We start from the raw sequence: 12362 nt of genomic DNA, 5'->3' as shown, positions 1-12362 counted from the left end.
TACAGCAGGGGACGAGTCCTGGGACACAAGGCGGCAACAAGTGTGTGAATTTTAAATGGACGCTGGTGTCAAACAGAAAGGTTTGTTTGGAATACAATACTCCTAATGTGAATCACCAGGGTCCATCCAAAAACCTGTCTAATGTTGCCATAGCAGCAAATGTAACTCGCATCACAGAACCGATTATTAAATAAAAAAAACGTATCAACATATTTAATGTTTGATGAGTTCAAAGGTAACCTGATTTTTAAATGGAGTATGGTGAAATAAATAAATAAAAAAACTTACATGAATTGGATTCTAAAGCTGATTCCAGAGCAGCGCAGAATTCAGATTTCTGGGCCAAAACGCCCCACTGCAGAACCTTGGACTGCAGCAAAGAAATTAATATTAGTATAAAAAATGATCAAAACTAAAATTCAATTGAAATTTTAAAAAATAAACATTGTTTGGGGGGGGGGGGGGTCACATGACTGAACACATGGCCGCCTCTCTTTCTAACCTAACAGAAAGCTGTGGTGTGTCTCCAGCTCTTTATCTCTCTCTTCTTCTTCATCTGTCATGGCCGCCTCTCTCTCTCTCAGGGTTTCATCACCAGGTGGCAGGAAGTTTAAATATTGACCATAAGATCTAATCTGGTTCACTTTTCACCACTGAAATTCACCACTGAATGAACAGTGAAGTTCCTCAGTGTCGTCACATGCAGCCTGAGCTGAAGTCTCAGACATGTCAAAGAAATCCATAAAGTGAAGAAACTTTCAAAACTAATGAAATGAAAAGTTTCTGAATATCAAACATTTACAACAAACTGTTTACTGAAACTGATGCAGAAAACAAAGAAACTTCTAATAAATTTATATAAAAGATCTGAGGTGCACAGTGCTGTATATCTTTATTTATTTATTATTTAACCCTGGGACACCTGCTAGAGCTGAACATAGGAGGAGGAGGAGGAGGAGGAGGACAGGAACGTAAAGCACACAGGAGGAGGAGGAGCACGTAGAGGAGGAGGAGGACAGGAACGTAAAGCACACAGGAGGAGGAGGAGGAGGAGGAGTGGAGGACAGGAACGTAAAGCACACAGGAGGAGGAGGTGGAGGAGGAGGAGGAGCAGGTAGAGGAGGAGCAGGAGGTTATTATGTAGTTTCTAGTCATTTCATGTTTTGGTGCACCGGCCCTTTAAGAGCCTGTGTGTTTTTCCTCAAGCACACAGGAGGAGGAGGAGGAGGAGGAGGACAGGAACGTAAAGCACACAGGAGGAGGAGGAGGAGCAGGTAGAGGAGGAGGAGGAGGAGGAGGACAGGAACGTAAAGCACACAGGAGGAGGAGGAGCACGTAGAGGAGGAGGAGGACAGGAACGTAAAGCACACAGGAGGAGGAGGAGCACGTAGAGGAGGAGGAGGACAGGAACGTAAAGCACACAGGAGGAGGAGGAGGAGCAGGTAGAGGAGGAGGAGGAGGAGGAGGACAGGAACGTAAAGCACACAGGAGGAGGAGGAGCACGTAGAGGAGGAGGAGGACAGGAACGTAAAGCACACAGGAGGAGGAGGAGCACGTAGAGGAGGAGGAGGACAGGAACGTAAAGCACACAGGAGGAGGAGGAGGAGCAGGTAGAGGAGGAGGAGGAGGAGGAGGACAGGAACGTAAAGCACACAGGAGGAGGAGGAGGAGCAGGTAGAGGAGGAGGAGGAGGAGGAGGACAGGAACGTAAAGCACACAGGAGGAGGAGGAGGAGCAGGTAGAGGAGGAGGAGGAGGAGGAGGAGGACAGGAACGTAAAGCACACAGGAGGAGGAGGAGCAGGTAGAGGAGGAGGAGGAGGAGGAGGACAGGAATGTAAAGCACACAGGAGGAGGAGGAGGAGCAGGTAGAGGAGGAGGAGGAGGAGGAGGAGGACAGGAACGTAAAGCACACAGGAGGAGGAGGAGCAGGTAGAGGAGGAGGAGGAGGAGGAGGACAGGAATGTAAAGCACACAGGAGGAGGTGGAGGAGGAGGAGGAGCAGGTAGAGGAGGAGGAGGAGGTGGTAGAGGAAGAGGACAGGAACGTAAAGCACACAGGAGGAGGAGGAGGAGCAGGTAGAGGAGGAGGAGGAGGACAGGAACGTAAAGCACACAGGAGGAGGAGGAGGAGGAGGAGCAGGAGGAGGAGGAGCAGGTAGAGGAGGAGGAGGAGCAGGTAGAGGAGGAGGAAGAGGAGGAGGACAGGAACGTAAAGCACACAGGAGGAGGAGGAGGAGGAGCAGGTAGAGGAGGAGGTGGACAGGAACGTAAAGCACACAGGAGGAGGAGGAGGAGCAGGTAGAGGAGGAGAAGCAGGTAGAGGTGGAGGTGGAGGAGGAGGAGCAGGTAGAGGAGGAGGAGGAGGAGCAGGTAGAGGAGGAGGAGCAGGTAGAGGAGGAGCAGGAGGAGGTAGAGGAGGAGGAGGAGGTGGTAGAGGAGGAGGAGGAGGAGGTAGAGGAGGAGGAGGTGGTAGAGGAGGAGGAGATAGAGGAGGAGGAGGAGCAGGTATAGGAGGAGGAGGAGGTAGAGGAGCATGTTAGCATGTTAGCATGCTAACATGCTAACATGCTAACATGTTAGCAGGTCTGATGAGGGGAAACATGTTATTTGGGCCCAGGGTTCAAAATACCCAACTATCCCTTTAAAACAAGAAACGTTAATAACATTTGTATGAACATTATAGAAATATACTATATAAAAAAACACAACAAAACTGATGACATCACCTGGACTTCCTGTTGTTGCTGTGTTTGGTCAGGTGACAGGAAGTGAGGCGTGAGGCCGGTGAGCGTCGGCAGGAAGAAGGAGCAGCTGCTGGAGCAGCAGGAGGAGCGGAGGGACGATTACGCTTCTGGAAAACATAAAAAAATATATATACATAAATATTAAAAATAAAAACCATATTAGATTTAGAATAGATTTAAAAATGTATTAAGCAGCAGGGGGCACCAACGGACAATTACAACAGAAAAATGTAGAAGAAAAAAATAATTTAAAAAATGATCATTAAAAAAAATCATACAAAAATAAAAGAAATATAATATAAATCCGCTTCTGGAAAATGAATTAAAATTAAAATGTTGAAAGATTTAAGATTTAGGAAAAAAAAAAACCCCTCCATAAATCATTAAAAAAAAAATCATAAATAAAAACATTCAGATTTAAATATTTATTATTTATATTTATTATTTATCAGCCAGGTTAATTCACAACATTAGCGTTAGCCTAGCCGTTAAAAAATACTAACTCATTACATTTTATAACAGCCAAATCTGATTGGTGGAAATCCTATAAAAAAAACCTCTGCCCAGTAACAGTATTTATTTTTTTTGCCGCCTAACTTGATTGGTGGAAATCTTAAAACAAAAAATCTGCCTCGTATTTTTTCACCCCCAATGTAATTAAATTGTTGTATTATCATGTTAGCGTGTTAGCCTGTTAGCGTGTTAGCCTGTTAGCGTGTTAGCCTGTTAGCGTGTTAGCCTGTTAGCGTGTTAGCCTGTTAGCGTGTTAGCCTAGCCGTTAGCATTCTGACCCTGATAGCTTCCAGCTGCAGCAGACTCTTCCAGCGAGACTCCGCCTGCAGCGACAGCGTCACAAGCTCCGCCTCCAGTTGCCGCGGCGACACGTACGCCTCGTCCTCGTCCTCGTCTGATGATGTCACTTCCTGTTCAGCCTCATCTGATGAAAAAAGAGAGAGATGAATATATGGGAAAAATGGGCGAGCGACAGAGAACGAATGAGAGAGAGAGAGAGGGGCGAGCCAGATAGAAATTGAACGGCACCTGGCCGCGCGCCGGGGAGGGCCACCGTGATTGGCTGGAAGTCGGCCGGCAGGGGGCGGAGCGACACCAGGCTGCACAGACTCTGATTGGTCCTGAGGGGGAGGAGGGAGGAGAGGCTGCGATGTGATTGGCTGGCAGAAATGAACAGTTACAACGTAATTGCCTGTTAGCATAATGACTACAACGTGATTGGGTGTTAGAAATGAGCAATGAAATGTGGTTGGCTGTTAAATATAATGTAAAGAAACTGATTAGCTGTTAAAAAAAAAGAAGTAATCAAACCTGATTGGTTGTTGAAAATAGTTAATGAAACCTGATTGGCTTTTAAAATTATGAAATGTGATTGGCTATTGAAAATTAAACAAAAAAAAAAAAGATTGCTGTTAAAATTAATGGAAAAAAAACTGATTGGCTGTTAAAAATCACTACTAGAATGTGATTGGCTATTAGAAATAATGATTGAAACCTGACCAGCTGTACAAAATAATGAATAAAAACCTGATTGGCTGTCAAAAATAATTACTAGAATGTGACTGTTAAAGCTCCATATTCTGTCCAGAGTTTTATTTAGTGTCTTTCTGTCCATTCAAAGCTGTGTGTGTGTGTGTGTGTGTGTGTGTGTGTGTGTGTGTGTGTGTGTGTGTGTGTGTGTGTGTGTGTGTGTGTGTGTGTGTGTGTGTGTGTGGTGTCATGAACCAAAAACACTCTCAATCCATTTCTCCACGTTCATTTTCCAGCATCTCTCTGAGCCTTACCAAGAACAGGCCGTTTCTGTCTCCGTGTCTTTAAGGCTCATTAATATTAACGACCCTCCGTTCCCATTGGCTAACCGTTTCCAGAGTGAAACGTGAGACGCCGCGGCCCGGCGGCTACAGGTAGGGAAAACTCTCCGGTAATAAACGACGACAACCGCTCAACCGCTTTGAAAAAAACACTTTGTTAGTCTATTATTTCTTACAAAAATGCTAATGAGCGAACCTTTGTGACGTCACAAAGTTACGGAAGTCCAAACGACTCGTTTAGAGGCTCGCTGCACTAATATGGATTGTGTGGATTTAGTTTTGATACTTTCACCATGTTTAGATAGACCATCCAACTCCTTTATCACCACAGAAGAGAGGGAGTCCTGCTTTACACCATGTGACCTTTAAACAAAACGACTAAAATCTGATTGGCTGTCAATAATATTGCAAAAAAACCTGATTGTCCGGCCCTATAAACAGCTAAACCTGATTAAACTAAAATAAAAATGCAAATCTGCCCAGTAACATTTATATTTTTGTTTGGTTTTAGGATTTACAGCTAACAACTGACAAACCAGTCAGCTGTTGCCGGGCAGAGTTACATTTCTTTTTCTTTTAGTTTCAGGATTAGTTTTCGTTCATTTTTTCTCCCTCAGAAAATCCTGAAAGCTGATTGGTTCTCGCACCAGAGGCAGATGCCCAGGCTGTCGACATGCGCCGTCGCCAGGAAGTCTCCAGTTGGCGACAGGGACACACCCACCGGCGCCATGGCAACCAGGAAGCAGTCAACTAGACTACACAGAAAGAGAGAGAACATTTAAATTTGAAATATTAATAAATAAATGAATAGAATGGAAAATAAAAATGTAAAAAAAAAAAGAAGAAAAAAATAGAAAAACTACAAAGCTAAGTTGGCACGCTAATATACTGCAAATTATAAAAGAGTAAAATGTATTTTATTTAAACTGATAAAATAAGTTAAATTTGTGTTTCAAATTTTAATAAATATATTTAAAAATAAATAACATGAATTACAGAAAAAACACCAATAGAATAATGAGACCAAGAGTCTAGCAGCTGCCATGTTGAATCGAACTCTGGTCTCCTGCTTTAGTCTGCAGAACAGAGCGACCGACCACTGATTTTAATCTGAAGTATATCACAAAAAAAATATATTAATATAAATATGTAAATATATACATAGCTAATTGAAATAAAAACAAAAATGTATAATTAATTTTTAAATTTATTTTAAATAAAAAGGATTTATTTTAATAAAATTCATTGTATTTTAATAAAATTCTCACGATCCGGAGGGGAGATCCCAGGTGCGGATGGTGCAGTCCATCGCCGCGGTAACCAGCCAGCGGCCGTCTGGACTGAAGGTCTGTATGAAACATTTAGAAACATGAAGAAATTAATACAACATATAACAACCCTAACCCACCCACTAAAAACTACACAAAGTCTGTGGGATTTATTATATAAATAAAAAACATGAAAAACAAATGTGAACAACGTGAAATTGTGAAAAAAAAGTCAGACAAAACATTACGGAAAATTAAGAAAACTTTTGCAAAACATTAAAAGCCAAATATACTTAACACAGAAATTAGACAGAAATATTTAAAATTCTATTAAACACAAAAATCGAACGCATGCTAGTTTAGAACGAGTGAGGATTCTGTTAGCATGCTAGTTTAGAATGGGAGTCTATGGGGATTCTGTTAGCATGCTAGTTTAGAATGGGAGTCTATGGGGATTCTGTTAGCATGCTAGTTTAGAATGGGAGTCTATGGGGATTCTGTTAGCATGCTAGTTTAGAATGGGAGTCTATGGGAGTTTTCTGTTGGCATGCTAGTGACTTCCAACAAGACATGTTTGTTAGCGTTAGCCATGTTAGCATTTCGGAACCCACCATGTCATTGATTTTGCCGCTGTGACCTGTGAACTTCCTGACGATGCGCCTGGTTGCCGTGTCGACCACCAGCAGCGTGAAGTCGTCCAGCGCCAACGCTAGCATGCCGCTAACAGAAACAGAGAAAATGGGGTTAAAGGTCGGGGGTAAGGAGGGGGGGGTGTCAGATAAAAAACAGGTCAGAGGTTACCATGTTAGCCACTTAGCCCCTTAGCATGTCAGTTACCCATCTGTTAGCTATTCAGTTAGCATGTCAGTTTTGTGCCACTTTTTACTCCGTTCTGATTTGTCATTTTTGGTTGTTTTTTTGTTATTGGAAGAAACAAAAAAAACAAACACTACAGCCCCCTCCCAAAAAAAATAAAAAAATAAAATAGAGCAAGAAATTACCTAAACATATACAATATTAAAAATATGGGGGGAAAAACAAAACAAATACATTAGAAATGGAGCAGAAAAGACCAAAATAACCCAAGATAATAAAATGACAAATGCAAAAAATTACAAATGGAAAAATTGTCATATTTTCCACTATTTCATTTCTTTTGTTGTCTTGTTTTATGCTAGCCTTTTCATGTCATTTTGTAATTTTCTAAAGTTTTTCTGTCACTTCACTTGTTTTTGGTAATTGTTTTGCAATTTCTGGTCATTTTTTGGTGATTTTCTTGTTTATTTGCTCTATTTTTGTAGCCAGTTAGTAGCTTGTGATTTATACATGTAAAAATATTTTTTTTTTTCATTTCTGTCATTTCGTAGTGTTCTACATTTTTTTGGTCATTTTCATCATTTTGTCTTTTTTCACACATTTTCAGTCATTTGTTTTTTGTCATCTTCTGTATTTGTCATTTTTCTAATGTTTTTATTTGTCATTTTTGTTGTTTGTTGTTTCCTGTCAGTCATGTGATCTTTGACATTTTTTGGTTTTGTTGTTTTCGCTGATGTCATTTGTTTGTCATTTTCTGACTTATGGTCATTTTCTGTCGTCTTTTTGGTCATTTTTGTTGTTTTTGTAATGTTTTTTGTTTTTTTGGTCTATCCTTTTCATTTTCTGAAATTATCCTCTTTTTATGTTTTTCACCTCTCTCGGTGCAGCCTCATGGCGGCCGGCGAAGCACTCAGCTGAAGCTCCGCCTCCTGCTTCCTGCTCTTAAAGCGCCAGATCTTCAGCAGCCAATCAGAGCCGCCGGCACTGAAGGTCAGCTGGTTCAGAGCGTCAACACACACGCCTCGCACGCCCCCCCCACTGTGAGCTGAGAGGGAGAGACAGACAGAAAGAGAGAGAGATAAATCAGATCATCAGCAAACAGAAACATAAGAAAACAAAAACCAAAAAAAACAATGAGAAAAAATTGTTTTTGTCATTGACATTTGACATTTTGTGCTCTATTCTGTAGTTTTCTTGACAGAGAGAGAAATCATACATCAGCATAGAAAGAAACAAGAACAAAAGAAGAGAAACAACAGAAGAAGAGACAGTAAGAGACGTTTACAATGTCACAATGTTTTTAGCATTTTTTGTTATTTTGTTTTTTGAGATTCTTTTGTTTTTTGTCTGTTAAAAAATGACAAAGAAAATACAGAAAGAGAAATTAACAGACAAAAAAAAATCACAAAAATAAACAAAGAAATTGACAGAAAATACAGAAAGACAGAAATTGTCATTTTGTCAAAAAGTCTTTTTTGGCTTTTTTTTTGGACAATTTTTGTCTTTGTCATTTCATAATTTCTTGTAAATTTGTCATGTTTTGTCCTTTTTTGTCAGTTTGTGATTTTTTGTCTTTTTTAAATCAATTGTTTTTTGTCAATTTGTCATTTTTTGAAAATTGCCATTTTGTTGTTTTGTCAATCTGTCAATTTTTGTCTTTTCTGCTCTTCTGTTGTTTTCTTTTCATTTTCTGTCATTTGTTTTGTCATTTTCCATTTTCTAATAGCAATTGAGAGAGAATTGAAAATTGAGAGAAATCACAGATCATCAGCATAGAAGAGAAACAACAGAACACAAAAAAAATGACAGAATGGGAGAAAAACCTTTTTTGTTTTCTGCTCTATTCTGTCACTTTCTAGTAATTTTTTGTTGTTTGTTTTCTTGTCTTTGGTTGTTTTTCGGTAATCTTTTGCTCAATTCTGTCGTTTTCATGTTATTTTTCAGTCATTCTGCTCTATTTTTTTAGTTTTTTCCTCTAGAGAAAGAATGGGAGAGAGATATTACATAGAAGTCAATGGTAGAAAAAAAAAGGGTGAGTTACATAGAGAATGAATGGGAGAGAGAGAGAGAGAGAGAGAGAGAGAGAGAGAGAGAGAGAGAGAGAGAGAGAGAGAGAGAGAGAGAGAGCGAAAAACCAAAAAACCAGCATTTCATGCCGTTTAAACCTGCAGACAGGTGATTGGCCGAACCCTTTCGACTCCACCCCATCCCCCTTACCTATGCCATCATCGCCGTAGCAACCGCGGTGAAGGCCCGACTGCAGGTTGTAGGCATCCAGGTGGCCCGATGATGAGCCAATCAGGGCAAAGTTGCCGCAGGAAGTGATGTCGACCGTCTGTGAGGCGGGAGAGAGACAGGAAGTGAGGTGACTTCAAAAGGAAGTTGAATCTTTTAGTATTCTGGTTTTGAGGGTTTTTTTGCGTTTTTTGTTACGTTTGTGTATTGTGGTGTTTGTTGTCTTATATGTTTTTGTATTTATTATTTAATTTTTTATTTGTATTGTTATCATTGTATTATTTTGATTGTTTTTTTGTTTGTATTATTATTGTTATTGTTGGTAGTTTTTCTGTTTTGGTTTTTTTTTGTCTGAAATGTTTTCTAGTTGTTTTTTTATATTTTTGGGGCATTTGTTTGGCTGATTTTTGTGTTTATAAGATAAGACAAGATTGTACCTCCTGGGGAAATTCAGGTGCCACAGCAGCAACTGGCAGAACAGAACCAGGAAGATATTAAAAAAGAAAAGGTAATAAGATAAAGTGTCTGGCTGGCACAGGGTCACTTCACTGAACAGTGAGGCGCTCCATCCTGCAGTGTGGGAGGAGCCTGTGGGAGGAGCCTGTGGGAGGAGCCTGTGGGAGGAGCCTGGGTCTGAGGCTTTCTTCTTTTTTTTGCGTTTTTCTTTACCGTTGCGACGTTGTCGGCGCCTCGGCCACCGGGCGGCAGCAGTCGGTGAGCTCCCATGGTGCACTTGTGCAGGTTCCAGGTGGTGGCGGCCGGCCGGCCGCGGTGACACGCTACGATGCCGTCCCAGTCTGACTGACGAGCGACAGCTGTCAATCACAACAGAGTAAATGGGCAAGAGAGCTTGAAAGTTAATGGAGAAAAGAGAGAGACCATGTAATGTAATATAATGTAATATAATACAAGAAAATGGCTGAGAATATTCCAAAATATCATATAAAATATTATAATGCAACAGCGCCCACCGGAGGCGAAGGCAGTAATGGCAGGAAGCCGCAGCTCCTCATAGGCCAGCCCCTTCTTCTTCTTCTGCTCCTTTTTCTTGTTGATGGAGCCTGGCAGTGGCGAGAGACATAGACAAACATTGGGAGAGAGAGACATTTCAACCAAAGTCTAGGGCTGGTCTTTGTGCCAGGTGACGTCACCACCTGTTGTACTCTACACTCTTCACCACAGATTTGGGTTTGGGGTTTAGTTACTCTTTCATGTTTCTTTGCTTGACCAGCAGTTCTAGACCAGCAGTTCTAGACCAGCAGTTCTAGACCTGCAGTTTTAGCCTGTTTCCTTCCTTATTTGCTAGAACTAGATTTCTAGTTAACTTAACTTGCTTCCTTTCATCCTTCCGAGCTTCCTTTGTTTCTTCCTTCATAGAGTTTTTTCTTTCTTTCCTTACTCACTTCCTTCCTAGAGTCCTAACCTGCTTCCTTCCTTAATTGCTTCCTTCCTTCCCAGGTTTCTAGCTTCCTTACTTACTTACTAGCTTCCTTCCTTAAAGACCCGTTCCTTCGTAGCTCTTTTAGACTCTTATATGGTTAGTGTTCTGTGTGATGGGTCCACGGGGCTCCTGGGGTTCGGTGACCGGACTCTCCGGTCTGCCGTGTTCCAGGGGGCCGGGGAACGGGAACTTCAAGCCGATGGATCCGCGGGGCTACCTGGAGCTCCGGGTCCCTCTTAGCTGTTTCAGCCTCTTCTGTCACAGGCTTCTTGTTTTGTTTTGTTGCAGAAGGTCCAGCAGTTACTGTCTTGTCTTCCATGTTACCACTGTCTGCCATATTGATTAGCTTCACACTGTTCAATCTGCCATATTGATTAGCTTCACGCTGTTCAATCTGCCATATTGATTAGCTTCACGCTGTTCAATCTGCCATATTGATTAGCTTCACGCTGTTCAATCTGCCATATTGATTAGCTTCACGCTGTTCAATCTGCCATATTGATTAGCTTCACGCTGTTCAATCTGCCATATTGATTAGCTTCACGCTGTTCAATCTAAGCGACCAGCCTGCATTCAGACTGTCTGTTTTCTTCCTGGTTTGGTTTGGACATCTTTCTGCCGTAAGTCAGTTTGCACTTCGCTCAGTTCACAGACTGAACAGACTGAAAGCAGCACACAGACTAAACCCCTTTTCTCCATGATGGTCTCATGTTTCTACTGACAAACTTTTATGGTATCAAAATTAATTGGAGGATGATAGAATCAGATATAAATTCTACACATAGGGGCTTTAACCTCCGTTGTCCCTTCTTTCATCACTCTCTTCCTAGCTTCCTTCCTTTGCTGCTTCTTCTTCCTTCCTTCTTCCTTATCCTTCTGAGCTTCTTGCCTTCCTTGATTTTGCATTTCTTGCTTCCTTCCCTCCTCCCCCCTGCCCTGTTTATTTCTTCGCATCTTAGCTTTCTTCCTTCCTTCTCTTAATTGCCTCCTTCCTTCAAATTCCTTCCTTGCTCCCATCTTTCCCTACTCACCAACCTTCCTACACTGTTTCTATTTATTTTAACCGTAGATTTAAATGGGAAAGATACAAGGAAAAAGACGCACACCAGTTACCAAACATCAAATGCAGGCAAAACCATTTCTAATCAGAAGAGGTGTAGAGTTCCAGTGTGCGAGATGGCATTCTCTGCCGATGAGAAAGTGGAAGTTTTTTTTAGTTTGGTACCAACCATGACCCAGGTTCTTGTTGAAGCGTTCGTGAACAGTGGAGAAAGACTGCAGCGTTCCATCTTGACCTAGAGATGAAAAAATACATTTAAAAACATTTGTAAACATATCAAAATAATTTTTACAAAATCTGAAAAATGTTAAAACATACAGTAATTATAGCAGAGTATACATGACGTTAAAATGATAACAAAAATAGAATAAATAAACAATGAAAATTGATATTACTTGTTAAAAAATAATTAAAATTATAATAGATTTAAAATATCTTATTAACTAACTTATTATAACTTATAATTATTTTATTCATAAAAACAACAGCATTAGCAAAAAACTGAACTAAAATTCTAAAAATAAACTGAAAATATAAACAATACACTACCATATATATATATAAAAACTAATATATACTATATCTAAAATAAAATATAAACATAAAATAAAATAGTATTATTGTATTATTTATTTACTTATTTATTTTATTAATTATTAGGTTCAGCATCACAAAATAACAAAAAACTAACAGTAATAAAATCAAAACTAAGATGTATTAAACATAAAGTTATATAATAAAAGTTAAATCATTAAAAAGACAAATGAAAAAAGTATAATACATCCACAAAAGACCATAAATAATAAGTTAAAAAAAATGATTTACCGGCGCTCAGGATGTTTTGTCCGTCGTTGCCGTGGTGACGGATGGTAGTGGGCGGGGCACTGTGGCCCTGGCGACTCCTTAGCAACCGGGCTCCACCCCCTTCCTGATCGAAAATCCATACCTAAAAAAAATTACATTAGGTTTATGAAA

General features: G+C 40.4%; 1 protein-coding gene across 1 annotated transcript; it reads right to left on the bottom strand.

Annotated features, from left to right (window-relative positions):
• Positions 1–288: 288 nt before the first annotated feature.
• On the bottom strand, positions 289–12333 carry LOC139640220 (WD repeat-containing protein 36-like; the record flags this gene model as incomplete). The annotated part of the gene is made up of 13 exons (XM_071514399.1): positions 289–370; positions 2727–2851; positions 3536–3681; positions 3786–3877; positions 5215–5322; positions 5836–5915; positions 6447–6555; positions 7525–7696; positions 8869–8986; positions 9556–9701; positions 9858–9947; positions 11557–11622; positions 12213–12333. Coding segments are annotated over 13 exons (1443 nt in total), but the record flags the coding sequence as incomplete, so codon positions are not given.
• Positions 12334–12362: the final 29 nt, after the last annotated feature.

This window comes from Centroberyx affinis, unplaced genomic scaffold (genome assembly GCF_046629955.1).
Source record: "Centroberyx affinis isolate AG114_WGS23_722 - 3 ecotype Tasmania unplaced genomic scaffold, CSIRO-AGI_Caff_v1 ptg008657l_1, whole genome shotgun sequence".
NCBI lineage: Eukaryota > Metazoa > Chordata > Actinopteri > Beryciformes > Berycidae > Centroberyx > Centroberyx affinis.
Note: the sequence above shows the minus strand (reverse complement) of the source record. Positions and strands in the feature narration are given on the sequence as shown.